This window comes from Danio rerio, chromosome 10 (assembly GCF_049306965.1).
Source record: "Danio rerio strain Tuebingen ecotype United States chromosome 10, GRCz12tu, whole genome shotgun sequence".
In the NCBI taxonomy this organism is placed as follows: domain Eukaryota; kingdom Metazoa; phylum Chordata; class Actinopteri; order Cypriniformes; family Danionidae; genus Danio; species Danio rerio.
This window is the reverse complement of record NC_133185.1, coordinates 29,602,037-29,623,692: the sequence shown is the minus strand read 5'-3', so window position 1 is coordinate 29,623,692 and position 21,656 is coordinate 29,602,037. Positions and strand designations below refer to the sequence as shown.

At 33.5% G+C, this 21,656-nt stretch overlaps 3 protein-coding genes across 10 annotated transcripts in view; 1 reads left to right on the top strand and 2 right to left on the bottom strand.

The window, feature by feature from the left end:
* Positions 1 to 6,635, bottom strand: part of vps36 (vacuolar protein sorting 36 homolog) — a 42,862-nt gene extending 36,227 nt beyond the window's left edge. Inside the window, exon 1 of the mRNA XM_073913530.1 lies at positions 6,346 to 6,635. The gene's annotated coding sequence lies outside the window, so the exon portion shown is untranslated. The remainder of the gene's footprint in view (positions 1 to 6,345) is intronic.
* stoml3b (stomatin (EPB72)-like 3b) lies at positions 178 to 8,413 on the top strand. The gene is given in 7 exon segments (NM_001017825.2): positions 178 to 268; positions 5,523 to 5,626; positions 6,028 to 6,100; positions 6,363 to 6,445; positions 7,328 to 7,531; positions 7,643 to 7,777; positions 7,915 to 8,413. Coding segments are annotated over 7 exon segments (843 nt in total). The 5' UTR covers positions 178 to 213; the 3' UTR covers positions 8,104 to 8,413.
* On the bottom strand, positions 8,202 to 21,538 carry slc46a3 (solute carrier family 46 member 3). 8 transcript variants are annotated; one of them, XM_073914720.1, is made up of 8 exons: positions 21,392 to 21,538; positions 19,647 to 19,847; positions 16,821 to 16,955; positions 16,296 to 16,729; positions 13,275 to 13,521; positions 13,103 to 13,186; positions 10,217 to 10,373; positions 8,202 to 8,937 (listed from the first exon to the last, which is right to left on the bottom strand). In XM_073914720.1, the coding sequence occupies exons 4-8, from the start codon at positions 16,722 to 16,724 to the stop codon at positions 8,841 to 8,843; spliced, it is 1,014 nt and encodes a 337-aa protein (XP_073770821.1). In that variant the 5' UTR covers positions 16,725 to 16,729; positions 16,821 to 16,955; positions 19,647 to 19,847; positions 21,392 to 21,538; the 3' UTR covers positions 8,202 to 8,840. The 8 variants fall into 8 exon arrangements, with proteins under 8 accessions (XP_073770821.1, XP_073770823.1, XP_073770822.1 ...); XM_073914722.1 differs by having other exon boundaries at positions 19,647 to 19,842; XM_073914721.1 differs by having other exon boundaries at positions 21,445 to 21,538.
* Positions 21,539 to 21,656: the final 118 nt, after the last annotated feature.

Here is a 21,656-nt window from a genome sequence, read left to right as displayed (position 1 = left end):
CCAAACTGCTTCATTAACATTGACATCAGCTTGGTATTGATTTTATGCAGTGCAGGGAGTCATATGACCATTAGGCTCTGTAAATGATTTTTATAATTGCATTGTACACAAAGACACACCCTTCAGGAAGTGTTATAACAGTACAAATACATCTCTGGGCAACCCATAAAGCCAACAGTGCCTTCTGCAAAGCTTCCGTAGCAACACAACTACATGGAAATGGAATCTGAAATGGAGCGAGGACCCCAGAGCAAACAGAATCTAATTAGTAAGAAGACTTTACTCTTTCTCTCTGTCCCTCAACTGTGACTTTTAATATGTTGGGAATATAATATAGTAATTCTCTTAAGTAGAACTACTATAGAACTTGAGCTTATGATCTTTAACCATCATCACCAATATTATTAATGTAAGTTGAATGTGTTTGGTGTGCAAAGCAAGTTATTAACCATGTAGTTTGACAAATTACACAAGGAAAGACAAAGAAATAGAGGCTGTATTGTATGTGTAAACAAGCTATTGGTGATAGTTTTAGTATTTCTAGTGAGTTATAATCAGCATGAACAAACTATAAATGTGAGCTTTAAAGTTAGAAGTTAAAGCTGTTGCATGCAAATAGTCTGTTGCAATATAGGGAAGCTAAAGAGGAGAAATGAAAGGGCTATATTTAAAACATGACAGCTTGATGGTACAGCAAAGATCTGATTTAATATTTTCATTACATGTACTGAGTTTTGTAATATTACTGTATGTTGATGTTGGGTTGGCAAATTGTGCCCTGTTTTTAACTACTCGTGTTCAACATCAACATTGTGGTTTTGGGATTGATTTCATTCATCACAGCAGATTATAGAAAACTTGTTAGAGGGTGTTTTTTTTTCATGCTTTTCTGAGAAGACGACATGCTTGGAATGCGATTGACTTTATTACACAATAAGCAATCACAGAGGGAGTCATTACCATGAATTAAATTACTGAACTGCATATGAACTTAATAAGTAAACTGTGGAAGATCTAAACACGTGTTCATATTTATCTTAAATGTTTATAAGACAGGTCGTAAAGGAGGGCCTTTCTACCATTGTCATTCGGTGTTATATATCTGCGCGTGTGTAAAAAAATTAAACAATATGCTCAAATGACCTGTATTTATTCAAATTTAAATAAAAAAATTGTTTAAACGACAATCGATTTAAAATGTAATGTATTAAACATTTCTTGTTGACAAATGATTTGACGAATAAAGGAAAAAGTATAATGTTAAAAATGACAATTTATTCTTATTTTTGGGCCACACGAGTTCAGAAGTTTAAATGGAGTTCTTTAATCTGTCGTCAAATGATGATTAAGTGATTGACAAGATTACATTTTTTGTTATACAAACTACTAAAAAAGGAATGTAAAACGTGGTAAAAAAAAAAAAATATATATATATATATATATATATATATATATATATATATATATATATATTAGGGATGTAACGGTATCAGAATTTCACGGTACGGTAATACCTCGGTATGAATGTCACGGTACGGTGTTTATTGAATCATTTACAGGAAAAAACAAAACTTATGAAAATACTCAAAAAAGTGCCAAAAGTGTCAATGACATACAAATTAGTCATCTGTCTGTAAGCTTTGAAACAGGAACTTCAATTTTAATAACAAAAAATTATTAAACCATGTAAAAAAATAAAAGTTTCAATTTAGTATTGTTGAAAACTCATCACATTCAACATTTAATCACTCACTCACTTAGATAGAGATGGGTTTTAAGGAAAATTATCATATAAATATAATCTGGTAAAAGCTGGGATCTCTGGGCATTTACAATGTCCCCTGCAACAGAAAAAAACCCTCTCATTTGGGACTGAGGTTTCTGGGACAGAGAGATATGACTTGGCCCAGGTTGACAGCAGTGGGTAACGTTGTGCATTGTCTTTCCCCCACTTGAGAGGACAAGCCATGAGTGAGATAGAGATCTCTTTGCGGTACAAGTCAATGTCTGCATCAATCTGAACAGTGTGCTGTGTTTCTGCAGTCCCCATGACTGTTATTTGTCGTATTCCCCAACTTGCAGGCACGTGCACACATAGGGCTCAACCTGTGCAGTGAACATGCCCTTTTTAGTCTTGGATAGAAAATGCCCTTCCAAAATTATCAAAAGTGCCCCCGCGACGCGACACACCCTCCGTCCCGCCCTTCAGTAGGCGCGCGACAACACCGCTCTTGAGTATGCGCGCTCAACCCCCCCTCCCTGCTTTACAGTACGCGCGCGACAACACAGCTGATCAGAACGCGAGCGACAACACCGCTATTCAGTACGCGCGCGGCGACAACACCCGCTTTAGGTTCGATCACTTACAGCTCTTTTTCATCCCCGCTTCAAGCAGCACACTCCATTTCCGCATTACTGGATCTGTAGCGACAGCAGACCGCAAGGGATGATGGCCAAGCCTGGGCTGATGGAAATTGTAGTTTCTGCTACCTCCCGTTCGCTTCAAATTTTCTCAGAAGACCTATAGTTTTACCGAGTTATGCGACTACGGTAATATTGAAAAAAATTAATATTGCGGTATGACGGTATTTACAATACCGTTACATCCCTAATATATATATATATATATATATATATATATATATATATATATATATATATATATATATATATATATATATTATTTAACAAATTTAATTATAATGAAATTATATGTATTTGTAAAAAATAAAAAATAAATAAATTACAATTAAAAATGTTATTTAATTAAAGCTGTATTACACTTATTGTATTGCTGCTTTGCCAACTGCAAAGTGCTTGGTGTGTGTGGAAAAACTGTAGCCTTATCCATACCACTTACATAAATGGTTTGTAACTAGGAGGGTCTGTGAACCAGTATTTATCCACCCACTGATAAAGGACAACCCTGAGCTGATTTATGACAAAAAGGGTCTCCCTGATGAAATTTATCTGAAAAACTATTGATCCGGTGAGGGCCGGGGTGGTATTGAATGTTTTATTGCAAAGTGCTTCTATTCTGGGTTAAGGGGAAAAGATAAGATGTGCTTTACAGATGATTGACAGTATAATGTACACGTTTCTGGAAATTTAGAATCTCTGCAAACAAAATCATTAGCATAAAACGATAATTTGAAGCTTTACAACTGTTAAAGAGAACAATACATAATTGCTATTAGTTTACTCGACCTCAGGCCATACAAAACGCAGATGACTATATTTTTTTGTTGTTGAAATTTTAAGCTGAAACTGTAATAAACTGCATAAAATGCAACCAGCACTGTGAGAGACAAAAACACATACAAACTAAATTATTTGTGTGATTCCTAACAATACATTGAGATCTTATGAAATTATCAATCTGTGCAGGAAATTTTACTTTATTTACGATCTTATTATCTGTAATCCATAGCCTCGGCAAAAAACTCAATAAAAACTATTCTTTGGGAAATGGTTCTTTTAAAGAAGAGTTTATGTAATCACACTGTAATGTAACGAAATTGTTTGAATAGATCACCATGTGATAATGTGGAAACCAACTGTTTTATGTCTTAAGCATGTAAAATAAACATTCATCTTCATATTTTTTTATGTAAACCACTGAAACCTTTTTTTATTTCAACACTTGATTAGAGCTGCACGATTCTGGCTAAAAGGAGAATCGCGATTTTTTGCTTAAAATAAAGATCACGATTCTCTCACGTTTCTGTAGATGTAAAATAAAGCTTAATATGAGATTATTGTTTTTTCTCAAAACATATGGTAAAACAACAAAATTAATATTATGTGTAGGTCTACTGGTTTCTTTTAATAATTCTGATGTTGAATTATGTTTAAAATATAGGCCTATGCTTGCAATCTGTCATTGAGAACATTATTAGACCATTTACTTCACTGGTAAAATCAACATTTTACAGGCTAGAGTAGTTATACTGACACTGTAAGCATTTATTTTCATGCACAACCATGTTTTTGCTATTAAAGAAAAAAAATATCAATTGTTTGTCGCAGTCATAACTCTAAAATGCGATATTATTTAAATAACAAAAATGACATTTTGGGGTGAATTATACCTTATAAATACAGAATGTGACTCTTTTAACATCATTTGGAAGTGTCCATGTCGCTGAGCAATGTGTGTGAAACAATGAAAAGACTTGTGCAGTCGCCTTTGCTTCTCTCCTGAACTTGAAAAAATGATTGGCAGAATCGTAGAAATGCTGGGTTAAGATCGTGTAGGGGGTTAAATCAGGATCGTGATCTTTTTTTCAATTAATTGTGCACCTCTACACTAGATTTAAGATTTCTGTGTTTGTCTTTTTTTTTTTACACTAAAATATGGTTGATTAGTGTTGGGACAAGAAAAAACTTAATTAACTGAGTTTTTACAAATTTAAATGGATTGAACATGACTAATTCAGTTGTCTTTTCTAAAAACCTAAAGAATTGTGTTGTTTCAGCTTATTTTAAATAAGTAGTTTCAACAAACTGCAAACGTCATTTTTTAAGTATACATTTCTTACCCTGATCATCATTTTTTCAGCAAAAGTTGTAAATGTTTCCTTGGTTTAGTCAATGCTAAGAGCTGAATGAGGCAGCATTATAGGATTGTCATGTACACTGGTACATAGACTCATTTCAAGCAGAATAAAATCAGGCATGCCTGAAATTGAATTTTCATTGAGTATGTTGAGTAACATCAGAATCTGTGCTGACTAAAGCCACAAACTCCTTCTTAAATTTCGATCCAAATGTAGACAAACAGGTCAATAATCCAGATTATCTGCCTGAGGATGTGATTTAAAGGTAACAATATTTTAAATAGTGTTCAGTTTCTTGCACAGAGCAATCATTTCACTTCATTAGATCTCATTGTATCTTCAGTAGTCACAGATATTTATTTTGTTTTGTTTTACCTGTGTAGTTTTTTGAAGCCCTAAAAACATCAACTTGCACTTTTTTAATCACTGTGGTCCAGAGTTTTTTTTAATTGTTCTTCCATAGAAGAAGAAAAAGTTAGCCTAGTTAGCCTACACCTTGGATGGACTGACGCTAAATAAAAAGTACATTTTATTTTTGAGTAAACTATCATTTTAAGGCCAATTCGTTACAAAAACAAGAACTATAATATGTATATTAGCATCTGCAGGAACTAAAAATATCACTCTAATAATAATAAGTGCGCTTGAGTTTTGTAATGCTGGAGTAGATAGATTGACTAGTTGCCTGTCAATGTTTTTTTTTCATCATTATTTATCAGTGGGAAAAGAAGTTCTGAAAGTATTAAAACAATATTGGATTAGTTGCTACTAGTCTTTTATACTTATGCTTTTTTAGAACTATGTTTACTATCTTATATAAACTGTGGGAACAGGCCTTCATGCTTCAATTCTTTTTTTTTGTCATCCTAAAGTTAAGCAAGAAAAGTTGTTGTTTGAGACATCTTTGTCCTCATTTTAAACGGCATGCTCTGTTAAGAATCACACTCTTCTCTGTGGTCACAGGTGAAAATGATGGGAGTCTGGGCTGCTGTGGGTGGATCCTTGTTATTATATCAGCATTTTTCAGCATCCTTGTATTTCCAATCAGCATTTTCATAAGCATAAAGGTATGAGCCACAGTAAAATAAACAAAACAAAAACCATATTGAAAAATATTCAACAATAAACTTACTAAGACCAGGCCTATTTTACTATAAGTGATACTATTATAAATTTTAGAAATATTTTTAAGTTTTTTTTCATAGATTTACTTAATTTTTAGTTAATATGACTTTTGTATCTAGTATCAGCAGCCCCCAACTTGCTTAAAAATAAAACACATTTATTAAAAATATATACTTAAATCAATATTTTTTATTTATTATTTATTTGGGTATAATTATAAGGCCTTCTTGTTTCATTTTGTCTTGCAATAATAGAAAGTTATATCTCATGCCTGAATATTTTACACCATCTGGTGTTGAACTGTTTTATAACCCATTTGATGTTTTTCATTGCTTTCTTATAGATTGTGAAAGAGTATGAACGTGCTGTCATATTTAGGCTGGGCCGCATAACAGCACGCAAAGCCAAAGGACCAGGTAAACAAGAACACCTGAACAAACAAACAAAAATACACTGCAAGACTTTCATAGATCTTACATTCGATAAGCCAAAGCTGAACAAACAAATACAGAAGTGACACCAGCTTTTGTCTAAATCAATATTTGCCAAAGATCTTGAGAATGTGGCCTGCAATTTCAAACTCCTGTAGGGGTCCGTTTAGGAAAATGACGAATCTGTATAGCACAGTTAAAATATTAACAATTATAATTAAACATGTTACCTGCTGTCTGTGTTTAGGAATCTTCTTCATTATCCCCTGCACGGACTCTTTCATCAAAGTGGATCTGAGAACTGTGTCTTTTGACATCCCTCCCCAAGAGGTAACATGCAAATACGCAATAATCAAGAGGTTATTATTCATAAACTGACTTTTAACAAACTTAATCGACGATTACTCGATCTGTGTGTCGCTTTGCCAACCAGTAGCACAAGGCTACAAGGCTAAAACGGAAAATGCTCAAAAAACGTTTCCAGACATAGTGAATCAGTGTTAGCAAACGAATCGTATTCGTGAACGATTCAATGAATCACTTTTTAGGAAAACGCTTGATTTGAAATTTAAGGCCGAATTTGAATTATTTTATAGCCTACTACTCTATTTGTTTATATTTATATTTGATGGAGGATAGTGAGAGCCTATGCTATTTAAGTTTTGTGAAATGACTCAATAGAGTCATCACCTGTTCAGTTTCTAAAGAATGAATGAAACTGAGATGAAAAAGAAGTGAGGACTTACAAATTATTACTTTGTTTGAGAGCACATATAAAATATCAAGTATGACTAAACAGTAGTATGCTAATACCATTCCAAAGTCCATATTTGTGAGAACTTTATGATTAAGTAATTTCTCGAAGTTTAACAATAAAATAAATTAATAAAAATAGCATAGGCATTGGATTTAATAACCACTTTATTTACAAGCTAGTACATATAGCCTAAAATAGTATGTAAAAATTTGGCCCAACTACTCTCATAAAAGAGTATGCAAAAATAGGGATGCCTATATGATTTGTGAATGCAATCAATCACTTATTGTTCTTTCCTCAATAACTCAACGAACCTTTAAGTGAATGATTCTATGGCATAATAGAAAGCCACCAAAAACCTTTCCTCAGATGCACAGATTGTCAGTCAGCTGTTGTATACCTTAATGATCAGTATGTTTAGATGCTAAAATGCCACATTTTTTGCTTCCCATTAGATCTTGACCAAAGACTCAGTGACAGTTTCAGTGGATGGTGTTGTGTACTTCAGAGTAAATGACCCAGTTGCCTCAGTGGCAAATGTCTCCAATGCAGATTACTCAACCCGCCTACTGGCCCAGACCACCCTGAGGAATGTCCTGGGCACCAAAAACCTTGCTGAGGTCCTTTCTGACAGAGAAGGCATCTCCCATAGTATGCAGGTGAGTGTGGAAAATGAAATAATGGTCTCCTGAGTTGTGCATGCATGATCTAAATGCAGGTCTGTTTTCAAGAACCTGAAGTTTTCTTAATATTACTCCTTCCTGCTGTAGACAACTCTAGATGAGGCCACAGATTCATGGGGCATCAAAGTGGAGCGAGTGGAGATTAAAGATGTTAAACTGCCACAGCAGCTGCAGAGAGCAATGGCAGCTGAGGCGGAGGCAGCTCGTGAGGCCAGAGCAAAGGTCAGTATTACAAGATTTATAACTTATTTTAACTTAAAAAAAGACACATCTTTCATTTATGTTCTACTTGCCCATATGACATCTATGCACATTGACTGTGTCTTCATGCCACACAATAATGGTTTGTGATGATGCAGGTCATTGCAGCGGAGGGAGAGATGAATGCGTCCAGGGCTCTAAAGGAGGCATCTCTGGTGATCGCAGAGTCTCCATCTGCACTTCAGCTCAGATACCTCCAAACCCTCAACACCATTGCAGCCGAAAAGAACTCCACCATCGTCTTTCCACTGCCCATTGACATCATGAACCACTTCATAAGGAAATAAATGCTGAATATTCTTTACATACATATGCTATCCATTTACTTACAACTTGTAATATGTACTTACAAATGTGCCATGTTTTACATATTTTTTATGTTGAAGGAGACTTTTTACTTGTTTATGAAAGGAAAGAGCGTAATCTTAAGGTTTACAAATGGCTTTATTTAAAAAATACATTACCAATATTACAATTCAGAAATATACTAATGTGTAACGTAAAAATCCAAATGCAAAATTTCATATCCTCTTGTAAGCATGCATACTATTACATGAAATAAATGATAAATAAAAATAAACACATTTTTGTACAAAATATTTTTGGTCTTTTTCACAAAAAAGAAGGACAGTGTTATTAATCTGTTCTTTAGCAAACTGTGAAGTAGCATTCATGTAGGCCCCAAAAAAGAAAACAAAAAGTGTCAACACTCGGATCAGAGTTCCTAATTTTAAGTTAGTTCACTCAAAAACAAACTAAATAAATTACTATTAATTTGTGCACCCTTGGGGAAATTGAGGCTGTTTAGTTTCTTCAGTAACTAAAAAAAGACAAATTTGTGGTCCTTGGAGATTTGTTAAACTCAAGACAAGGGTTAAAAGATATTTGTTTTATTCTCAAAGTGCCAGTAGAACCTTTGAATTGCATTTTGTAAATCATCAATGAACTCAGTTTTCTAACTTCCCACCAGAGGGCACTGTTGTCATGCAAGAAAGTTAGAGGAAATGTTCTTCTAGTGTCCATATTATTGTGGTATCTCCAAGATTTCTGTGTGGTTTTCCATGCTCTCTGTCAGTTTGATGGATTCCTCATACACATCCAGACGGAGACAAATTATAACACTAAAAGACGAGAATTACAGTATTAAACATTTCAAATTGCTTATATAATTTAACAGCTTACTCTTAAACAGCAACTGTGTCTTTTCAGAAGCCTGAAATTTTCAGTTCATATGGATTTTAATTTCTCTCTTTATGACCATTTTTAAGAGTCAGTATTTTGGGTAAATAGACATTTAAATAGATGGACAGAATCAAAAATATTTGAGATTGGAATAAAATAAATTCCTTTGCCACTTTTTACTGTGATACTCTTTCAGCAAAATTAAGTAAAGATTTATTTTCCTTCAATAGATCATTCAAGCAATAAAAATGTTCACATTCACATCATTAATTGCCTTTTGGCCTAGACTGTACATCTTCAAAGAAATCAGTCACACTTCAAAGGGGAGTGTGACAGTGAAATGCAGTGAGGTACTTAACATCCTTTTCTTTTTATGTTCTGTATGACCTGCCATTACATGACAAGATCTATGTAAAAATATTTAAAAATTCAGATTTCTACTTTTCTTTTCAGACAAACAGCGGCATATGGAACTGTATTACTAAAAAAAAACAAAGGATCTGGCTGCTATGTAAGGGATAATGTACATCCATATGGTTGTTCTCATAGATTAAAGTACTATAAGAGTGTACTACTGTATAAGAATAAAGACTGACTGGCTGTGCATTGTTCTGCTTATTGCACAGAAATTGAGTAACGCTTTACTAGCTCTAAAATAAAACAGCTGGGTGCAGCCTACACTAACCTACTTTTTATTATGCAATCACTAGAGGTGCCAAACAGTCAAAACAGCAAAGTGACAGATAAGCGTTTATGTATACAAATATACTGTATATTGACCAATGGTAAAGATGATGTGAAGTACACTGCAAAAATAAGTGTCAACATTAAGTGTTTAATTAAAAATCATTAAAAACAAGCTAAATAATCTACCAGTGGGGAAAGAATCTAAAAAAGTACATTTTCTTTACCCCACTGGCAGATTGTTTTGCTTGTTTTATTGAAAAAAACATACCTAATACTCACATTAAAACTTAAAACTAATTTTTAAATATATTTGTACTATAAACAAGACAAAACCTCTATTTTTTCAGTGCACCCAGCTAAACTTGTGTTATTACTTTAATACATTTTTATCTGGGGATAACATACCTTAGAATATCAGAATGAAGTATTCCTGAGAGCTGTCTAATACAATTTTTAATATACTATATAAAACTGGTTTTCACAATGAAGATGGTTCCAGTTCAGCAATAAATACAGATGCGGGATGCTCACCATATAAGGGCAGATGGAATAACAGTGAGTCCTGCAGCCAACAAGAAACTGAACCCAGAAAACCAGGAGAGTGTAGCTGCATAGATACTGTTGAACACCGTAAATGAAACTCCAACACTCAACATCTCCACAAAGGCTATGCACGCAAACATGGCACCTGTACACAAACACACAGCCACAAGAAACAATTTTACACAGCCATCAATAATTCATCTGAATTGGGAATGCTGCACTTTTTTTAAATGGCTTGCTTTGTTCGTTAGGTCAGTGTTTCCCAACCTTGTTCCTGGAGAAACACCGACAGTACATATTTTTGATGTCCCCCTTATCTGACCCATTTATTTCAGGTTTTGGAGTCTCTTCTTATTTTCTAATGAGTTGATTCAGGTGTGTTTGATTAGGAAGAGGTTGAAAATGTGTACTGTTGGTGTGCCTTCAGGAACAGGATTGGGAAACACTAAGGAATGTTATGCAAAATAATAAAAAACAAAATTAATTCAATTTATTATAAGTGAGACGCTGTTGACAAAAACAGTTATTGTCATGTACCTGTCAAATTCTGTCTTTTTAATGACAAATTTCTTTTTGTCTAATGTAAAGAAAACAAATGTTTATTTTATCTTATTTTATCAGTTTATGTCTGTAGATTTTAATTACAATGCATATTTTAAAAGGTTGTTCTCTAAAAATGATTTTTTTTCTCCTCTTACACCATAAATCTCCACTACAGCAACATTTACATACAGCAACTTTACAGTTTTACTCATGTCTGTGTTCTTAATATCTGTTTTTAGAGATATGAGCAATATCACATGAGTAGCAGTGTCATATGGCTGTATATCGGCATATGGGATGTCTACAAAGATTTCCCAGTATTTCTCTGTTGCAATTGGCTGATCACAATAATTAACCCCCCCCCCCCCCCACCCCCCCCAAAAAAAAGCAAAGCAAACAGAACTGCGCTAATAAAAAATGCTAAACACATGCGGGCATTTCTTCTTTCTTTCTGTTTACTGAACTAGTCTGCAGTAACGAAAACAGGAGACTCATTAGAAACAAACAGATGTCCAACCAAAAAATAACTCAGGGTAATACAAAGAGTGACTTTCACAAAATACATACATTCCTGACAGGCCCGGATTGGCTAATCGGGAGGACCGGGAGAATTCCCGGTGGGCCAGTCCGTTTTTTGGCCGCGAGGGCCTGTGTCCCTAGTTCCAGAATCGGTTGCTCTAAGTCTAAGCAGTCACACTTTTTAAAAATAATTTATTTATTTACTTGACCACAGCCTTCTTATTCATTATTTTACCGCAGCTCTGCTCTTTTTATCTATTTTCACGTAGCCTCGTGAGCAGGATGCAAGTTAATGATGATATAAGTAGATAAGTCGACATTCAACGTGCAGCTGTTGTGGTACAGTGGTTAGTACGTTAGATTATGACGTGGTCAACCTGGGTTCGGTCCTCGTCTGGTTAACAATTAACATTATTTTTTTTCATTTTTATTGTTAAGACATAATACTGTAAGGGTTGTTGAACATTTGAAGTTCTAAAAGTGCTGTTTTCTCAAAAAAAGACGTTAAATGTGTAATTAGAAACTGAATTGGAAATAACCTTATTTTAATATAGTCAGTGGTGAACTGAGGTGGGCCGGTCTGAGGCTTGAAACTCCAGGGCTGAAAAAGAGTCCCACTCCGGCCCTGATTCCTGATATGCGATTCCCATCTCACACTCGATACACTACAATTACTATGGTATAAATACAGCAATACAACATACAAAAGAGTGAAATCGACTTAGAAAGTCCTTCACCAGTTTAATAATGAATTGATCAGCTGTAGTTAAAATTTAGGCTGAGTTTTTCTCCTCTAAGGCCTTATTATGCGGTCTCTGTTGCCATCTTGTGGATGGACAATGTCAACCGTCTTTGCTCTGCTCAGTATGACAGGCTGATGGATGCTGACATATCTCTAAAAATATAAATATTTAAAATAGGCAGTATCCTTATAAATAAACTGCATATCCTAAATCTAAACAACTACATTATTGCTTAAAAAAAGCTTCAAAAGTGCATTATGTTGTCCAACAGCTACAATATTTGTCAATCTGTAGTGACTTTATTGATCTGCTGTCACTCTAAGTGGGCGGAGTAATACACAGGGGTGAGGAGGCTGTACGAGTGCTGTAATTACAGGAATATTGCATGGCTATCAGCCAATCACATTCGGGAACCAGATAGAACTGTTGCATAAATGTTATAAATGTTGCCTGATTATATACTAAATTGTACTCTACAAAACAAATGTGAAAACATTTTATTCTGGGTTTTTACATTTTGACAAAGAGCTACCCAAAATCCCCTTTATAAAAAAAATGATTCTAATATGTCAAAGAAAATTAAAATAAAAAATATCTTTGCACCTGACCTCATTCAATATTTAGATTTTTGTGCTACAACTGTATAAAAATTAATTAGGGCATATTTATTTAAACAACACATCATTAGCATATTTTATAATATGCAAATATTCTGCAAATATTCTAAAATATTGTAAAACTAATTAATACAATATTGTAATACATAAATGTCATGCATTTAATCATTTGTGGGGCTTCAGAAGCTGAAGAGCTTGAGGTAAAAACAGCAGAATTCGGAAGAACCAATGACTCCTTCAGGACCCCCAACACACACAGCAGGTATATCAAATGCAGAAAGACGGCGGTGAGATAAGCCCAAGTGTGATTGTAATACAAATGAATTGTTTTACAAATTAATACAGTATTGTAATACATAAATGTCTGCAATTTTACAATTTTTAAAAAATATAATCACCTGCAGTGTGTTGCCTTAAAAACCAATTTTATTATATTTCATTGGGATTCTTACCTTGCTCGGATCCAGACACTATTTTGGACATCATGGATCGTAAGACAGGAGTGGGCATGATGGACAGCAGCAATGGCAACCGCACTGCAATGAATAAAACATTCACTATTGTTTCACCTGAAAATAGTACACCCATCCATCCATCCATTAGGTACTCCAAACTCTGTCTTACCCAGGAACATAAGCAGGGTGGTCTTTGCGAAGGCAGCCATGATGAGGCCGGCTGCCACGGACATCAGGCCCAGCAGGATGATGTAGGCGTCAGGCAGACATCGGGACAGCAGCGCCACACCAGCAAAACTCACCAGATAGATGGCAGTGGAAAGAGCCGAGCCATAACCCACAAACACCTCACTCCAGCACAGAGGAGTATTCAGCTCATATAAGATGAAGATCGACCAGCCACCCTGCAGGGCTAACTGGGAGAGGAAAAATGCTTAAATTAATAAATATATTGTCTACGTGAAAATAATAAAAGGGTAATTGTGACTTTAATGACCTTCAGACTTACTTTCATTAGAATGATCAGAATATCTAAGAATTGCGAAATATGGAGCACTTTATTTTAAGGTGTTTATTGTGCATGTTCCATGTACTTCCCATAGTAAATAATTATGTACAATTAATTACATATATCTAATGCCAAACCCAACCCACATTCTAACCCTATAAGTACATGTAATTAATAAATATTATTCAGTAGTTACATAAATAGTTACAGTGTAACTATATGTGTTTACAAGGACACCTTAAAATAAAGTGTAACCGAAGACATTAACATGAAATTGTGATAAAGAAAGTTGGACACAGGGCTGGGCGATTAATTGAGAAGTAATCGAAATTGACATTCAGAAACTTTAATCGACTAATTTTTCCAGGTAAATTTTTTCAGACATATTCCCCACCATGTGTGGAGTCATGAGACCCTACTCTGTTAAGGCTGATTTATACTTATTATATTTTTCTGATTTTATAATTCTGCCAGGAGAACACGTACAGCCTTCGCATGCACCTCTCAAAAAATGTAACTACATGTAACAACAACATGTGATAAGTAATGAGGGTGTGTGGCGTGTAGAGCTGTGTTTTAGGCAATGTGTGTTTTAATTTCATTTGTTCAACGTTGATGTTCAATAAATAATCATAGATAGTAGATTTTAAAATCAAGCAATGCTCCCTTCAATCACTTGCAATATGTGAGCATATTTACTGTACAAAACTTGTCCGTGAACTCATTCATTCATATTTTTTACGCAGCAGATGCCCTTCCAGCCGCAACCTAACACTGGGAAACACCCATACCCACTCTTTAACACATATACACTGCGGCTAATGTAGCTTATTCAATTCACCTATACCACATGTCTTTGGACTTGTGGGGTAAACCGGGACATCCAGAGGAAACCCATGCAAACATGGGGAGAACATGCAAACTCCACACAGAAATGCCATGAGACGAACGTGCTACCCACTGCACCACCGTGACGCCCTTGTCAGTAAACTATAAGGGCCAAAAAAAAAAAAAAATAATAAATAAATAAAATAGTCGTTTATTAATTGTAATCAAGTTAAAATGTTCAATTCATCAAGATTTTGATTTTGGGCCAAATCGCCCAGACCTAGTTGGAATTTTGTAAAAAAAAGAAACTAACAAAAAAAAATCAGAAGTGCGAAATGTAAACTTAGATCTAAACTTGGCAAGTGCAAAAGAAAATTCTGCTAAAAGTTCTGGCTTTTTTCCAATTAAAATAGAAAGTTTATATGAGAACATAAACATTTTAATATTGATAATAAAATAAAAAGCCACAATGACCTTTATTTTTTATTTCCATCTTGCCACCGTCTTTGTCTTGTCACAGTTGAAACGCTGACGGAGCGACTATATTTCAGTATTATGTTGTTTCTTTATACATTCATACATACACAGTATGTTCACTACCAGTCAAAAGTTTGGGGTCTTTTATTATTATTATTAATTTTATTTGATAATTTAAAGAAAATTGTTCTGTTCTTTATGGCAGCATTTATTAAATGTAAAAAAATAAGTTAAATTGTTAAATACTTATTTATTAAATATTTATTTATTACTTATTGTACGTAGTTTCAAATGAAATTATTACTCCAGTCATTATTGCTTTAATTACTATTACATTAATAATAATAATATTAATAATAATATTATTATTAATTAATATTAGAGTGATTTCTGATAGATCATGTGACTGAAGACTGGAGTAATTAAGCTGAAAATTCATCATTAAAATCACTGGAATAAATGATTAAATTAAATTATAAATGACTTTTAAACATTTATTTTAAAATGCAATAACATTTCACAATTTTACAATTTGTACTGTATTTTTGATTAAATAAATGCAGCCTGGTGAGCAAGATAAGCTTATTTTAAAACACTTAAAAATTTCACTGACCTCAAGCTTTTGAGGTAGTGTATGCTTATATATATATATATATATATATATATATATATATATATATATATATATATATATATATATATATATATATATATATATATATATATATATATATATATATATATATGTATGTATATATGTATGTATATTTATATATATATTTGTTTAACATTGTGCCCAATAAAGAAAGCATTCAATTCAGAGCAGAACATCTTGCTAAATAAATGTACTACACTACATATTCATAATATGTTGGACTTCTGAGTGATGCCTCATTTATTGCACAGTATTTTTGAATAGGTTTTTATGCCATCCAGCCAGCCACTTCTTTAATATTTATAGTTCAACACCAACCCAAAGTATAAACATAATTGTATGGTAAATATTTAATGTCCATGTTTGTCTGCATCTATTACATGTATTTTCTTGATACTGAATGCATCACATAAAATGAAAAGATTAATTTAAATAAGATAAAATTAAGATTATTTGGTTATTATTAAGATTAAGATTATACAATTATTATTGAGATAATTAAATAAGATTATTTGATGATGACTATTATCTTGAAAAACAAGTACAGAATAAAAAAATAAAAACACCACCAACAATGAATGATGATGATGATGCATCATTACACTTATTTCACTTATAATCTATCAGTCCATCTCTTATTTCACCCTGGGAAATCTGGTCACCCTACACATGTCTCTCTAACTAATAAAACTTGTTAATAAAATGAGAATTGTCATAATTACCTTGAAAAAGGCAAAAGCAGCCAGCATAAGCAACAGTACTACGTTCCTTCTCCGGTTGGAGGCTGCAAACAGCAAATAGACACCCTGCAGTCGAGTGGTAAGAGCCTGAGTCTGCCGCAGTCGAAGAGCTTCAGAAGCTGAAGGGCTTGATGTAGAAACAGCCGAATTCGGAAGAACCAAGGACTCCTTCAGGACCACCAACACATACAGCAGGTTTATCAAATGCAGAAAGACAGCCGTGAGGAAGGGCCAGGTGAAACCAGCGGCTTTAATGAAGAATCCAGTGCAGAGAGAGGCTAAGCCAGTCAAAACACCTAAAATCATGTCCAGCCGAGCCATTCGGACTGTCTTCTGACCTTCTAGATCTTCCCCACAGAGGTCAGCGACATATGCAAAACATCCGCCAATCAAAGTGGGAGGTCCGCCCATCAGGCCTGACATGAAGGAGGAAGCGAGCAGGTAATTGAGGCTAAAGGAAAATCTACTGACCAAGACATAGCTCAGGGCGTGCAGAGCTTCACCCACCAGAGGAGGAACAATGGCAACTTTACGGCCACAGTAATCACTGTATGAGACCAGGAGTAATGCAGATATGAGACTGGGAATGAGGAAGCAAAGTTCACTGTGGAGGAGAAAAAGTGACGTCTCCTTCTGAACTGCCTGAGGGAGAAAAGACAAAACAGTTCCAGTTTAAATGTGAACGTCACATAAAACAAAACATGTTCACTAACCTAATAATGGCACCCTTGGTAAATATCAGCAAAGAAGGCAAAACATTTCTTTACTGTTTAACCTTTTGCTCAAAATGTTAAAGGTGACATCGACTGCCCATTTTATTGCAAATAAACAATCTTTTTACTATTTCAAAAACATCTCATATAATGACCTTCTGCTCACTAATGAATCACTGATATGGATGGATGATTGTAATTTATCATTAACACTGCAGCCTGCCATTATCAATGTAAAATATATTCAAACAAACATCTAGAGACATTCATGTTTTCTTTTGTGACTGGCACTTTTCTGAATTAAATATATATAAAAAATACAAAAGTGAGCATTTCAATTTCAACTATAACAACAACACCAAATTAAAAAGAAATTAATAACGAATATGCGTCATGCTCAAGTTTATTTTTGGACGGGAGTAGTTTTTATAGTTATTTATTTATATTTTGAATCCCTACCCAACAATTTGTGGTATTCTAGGTCAGTGTTTCCCAACTCTGTTCCCGGAGACACACCAACAGTACACATTTTGGATGTCTACCTTATCTGACAAATTCATTACAGGTTTTGGAGTCTCTACTAATGCTCTGATGAGTTGAATCAGAGGTGTTTGATTAGAAAGAGGTTAAAAATGTGTCCTGTTGATGTGCCTTCAGGAACAGGATTGGGAAACACTGATCTAGGAGATGGTCGATTGTAATTTTGGAGACTTTCTGATCCCAAGACCCAACTAACGTCTGCAATTCTCCAGCTGTGATTCTTGGAAATATTTTAGACCCTTCATTCCAGCAGTTTGCAGAGATCTTTCAGGCTGATTCATAACGCCTCCAGTTGACTGGAATTTCTATATAATGATGAAAAAGGATTTTTTTCCCTGTGTTTTTGCTATTTTCTTATAGCAACATCTCATTTTGTAAAGCTCAACAAGCTTTTGCTGCAAATCATAGCATGTTCTTTAGTCCCATTGCTATGAAGAGTTTGGCCTTTGTGTTTCCTCACATTTACATTTCTGTGAAACAGGTGGTCATGATTGAACCATTTCCTGTTCCTTTTTCTTAAGTGGACTATAAAAATACATCATCAGGAATATACTTCAAAATTCTTTGCTGATATGAATTTGTAGGAGCGCCAGTAATAGTGCCAGTAATATATTTAACAAAGATGTTTGTTTTTTGATAAAACTGTTTGTTCTACAGGAGAGCACAGTTTTATTATTAACATTTTGAACAAAAGGTTAAACATTAAGAATTTTTGTAAAACCTTCTCATAATTCCCATGGGTGCCACTATTGGTATAGGGAACATTGTGGTTGTAAAGCTTTGCTGAAAACAGGACAATTAATTTGTATCAAATGACAAGCAGATGCATAATTAGCACTTTTCTTACGTACAGTACATAAGGACTACAAACAGAAACATGAGACATGAGATCAGCTTTACCCAATACAGTATAACCGGTTCTTTAGAAACTCCTTTAATAAGGTATGAACATCAAGGTAAACTTTAAAGACTCTACAAACCAAACAGTCTGGTCTATGAATGTAACAATAAAAACTAAATTAATTAAAACTTTATTCTAATTTAGCTTCTACATTATCATAAGTCAGAGCAATTGTTTATTGTTCCTTTTGTATTTGTCTTTTCATTATTATTATTATTTTATTTTTTTTTACAAGATTTGAAGATAATACTTTAGACTTTTTTGTTGTCTTTTGTATATACTCTAATTGTGTTTTTATTTATAGTTTTAAGTAGTTTTGTCATTTGCTTGTGTAATATTTATGTATAATTTAATTATCCATTTATATTTGTATATAAACAATTAATTAATTTAATTTTAATTTCAGCTTTATTTCAGTTGACCACACTCTTAATTTAATGGATATAACTGTTTAATAAAACATTTTTTAAAAAGCACCACAAATGATTGTCTTTGTTGATTTAGAAATGGAAAAATTGTTAATTTTTAGAATAAATGTACTCAATTATGCTGAGCACTATATACTGTGCAATAATAAGTTAATAATATTAAAGTTTATATATATAATTTACTATCCGTGTTTGCCTCTATCTGTGTCTTTATTGACAGTACATTTTGTGCTACACAAAACAACACTTTAAATTAATCTAAATATAATATTCACATTTCCCAGAGATGGGTTGTGGCTGAAAGGGTATCCGCTGCGTAAAAACTAGCTGAATAAGTTGGCGGTTCATTCCGCTGTGGCAACCCTGGATTAATAAAGGGACTAAGCCGACAAGTAAATGAATGAATGAATAATATTCACGAGTGATGTGTTTAAATTCAATTCAAGTTTATTTCTATAGCACTTTTTACAATAATTTTTGTTTCAAAGCTGCTTTACAAAAGGTAGACAGTTACAAAGTTAAAGTTATAAACAAACATAAGTTATTACATATAAACATGGTTAACCTACAGTTTTATAGCATATAGGCGATGTCTTTGTGTACATGTTTAATAAAGTGTATTTGTGTATTAAGTGTATGTGTGAAGTAGTGTAATCTCTTCATCTCTTTGTATGTGAATTTAAACTCAGTTTGAACTTTAAATGATATTTTATGAATGCCCATAAGTGAAGAGGAGGTTGTGAGCTCTCACCTGGTGTAAGGTGATGTAGCTGTGGTTGCTGGAGCAGTGAGAGAGACTCTCAGAAGTATAGATGAAGCCGCTCAATTCAAACCACAGCCGACGATATACATACTGCTGCAGCAGAGGGTAGAACATAAACATGGCAAAAGCATACAGGCCAACCGCTGGTTCAATCAGAGACACACGAGCCATCCCCCTTTCTGATCTACACTGGGAGAAGAAAATAAAACAAACAAAGATGATTGAAAGGTCATAAAACTGTTACTAAACTCCTGACTGTAAGCAAATAATTTAGTTATTGGCTGTGAATACATAATTAAATTCAGTTTAGGTGAAACTTTCGTTTTTGTTGAGACGCACATTTACAATCTAAATATGGATAGAAAAAAAAAACATTTGTGTAACCTGTAGTGAAACAAGATGCCTAAAGCAATACATTGTCCAGTAATGTACTTGAAATATATAGCCTACAGTTGAAGTCAGAATTATTAGCCCCACTGTTCATCCGAGCACCCCCCCCCCACACACACACAATTTCTGTTTAACGAAGAGAAGATTTTTTTAACACATTTCTAAACATAATAGTTTTAATAACTCATTTCTAATAACTGATTCATTTTATAAAATAAAGTTATAACGATTGTATAACGATGGTTTGTTCTGTAGATTATCAAAAAACAATTTGCTTAAAGCGGCTAATAAATTTGTCCCTAAAATGGTGTTTAAAAAATTAAAGACTGCTTTCATTCTAGCTGAAATAAAACAAATAAGACTTTCTCTAGAAGTAAAAATATTATCAGACATACTGTGAAAATTTCCTTGCTTGGTTAAACATAATTTAGGAAATATATAAAAAAAATAAAATAAATTCAAAGGAGGGGCTAATAATTCTGACTTCAACTACATGTTTTTTTATATAAATTCTAAACAATCTACAAATATAATGCTTAATATATATATACACTACCAGTCATTTGGGTCAGTATGAGTTTTAAATGGTTTAAAATAAGCTTTTCCTGCTCACCAATCCTGCAGTTATTTAATCAAAAATACAGTATGACGAGTTTTAAGCTGAAGAAGAATTTTCACCTTCATTGCTCCAGTCTTTAGTCACATTATTCCTCAAAAATTACTTTAATATTAATTATTATTATTAATATTATTAATGGTAATGGTAATAAAAGCAATAATGACTGGAGTAATAATTTCATTTGAAACTACATACAATAAACAAAGTTGTTTAAAATTTTAATATTTAACAATTTAACATTTTTTTTTTTTACATTTAATAAATGCCACCTTGATGAACAGAACTTTTTTGAAAAGAAAAAAAAAACTGAAAAAAACTGACCCCAAACTTTGGACCAGTATTATGTTTAAAATATTTAAAAAATAAACTATTTCTGATTATTTGAAAATAATGAATTGGCAAAAAACAGTCACTTACAATAATAGGACTTGCATTTTTATATTAATGAAAAACTTTGCAATACATTACATGTTGCTTTAAAACACATTTAAATAATACTTAAAAAATTACATAAATAAAATACAGTTGCATAGTAAAGTGAAGGACATAATCAGAAACACTGAATACAACAATAACCATTTATTTAATGTAAACACTTCTTAAAAAGAAATTTTGAACGTTGTAACAGAGATGAGATTTGTTCTGTGAAATATAATAAAACATTGTGCTTGTCAAGAAACAGACAAAAAACATTTATGCCTGAAAAGAAGAGAGAGGACCTTACCTGTAATTAAAGTGTAACGTTATGAATTAATTCCATTCTTAAAGCATGCTTGCCTTCAAATCCACTCGGGAAGTCAGAGGACACAGTCAACAGAAAGATCAGACAATGAGATGTTCATGTTGTCTTCTAGAACTCGTTTGGGACTGTAGATCCTGTAAGAGAAACACTTCCCCTCCTTACGTATGTTTGTCAAGACTACAAATCCTCAAAGGGCAACACACACACCCTCTGAACACTAACCTGTGTTTGTGTAGCAGAAACGAGG

What these genes read in the sequence shown, in the direction of transcription:
- slc46a3 (XM_009305291.5), bottom strand. Translation starts at nt 19,829, where the DNA reads ATGGCTCGTGTGTCTCTGATTGAACCAGCGGTTGGCCTGTATGCTTTT. An exon ending in CACCCTGCTTATGTTCCTGG is followed by an intron (nt 13,187 to 13,274) that starts GTAAGACAGAGT and finishes TATTCATTGCAG; the next exon opens with TGCGGTTGCCATTGCTGCTG. An exon ending in AGTGTCTGGATCCGAGCAAG is followed by an intron (nt 10,374 to 13,102) that starts GTAAGAATCCCA and finishes GTTTGTGTACAG; the next exon opens with GTGCCATGTTTGCGTGCATA.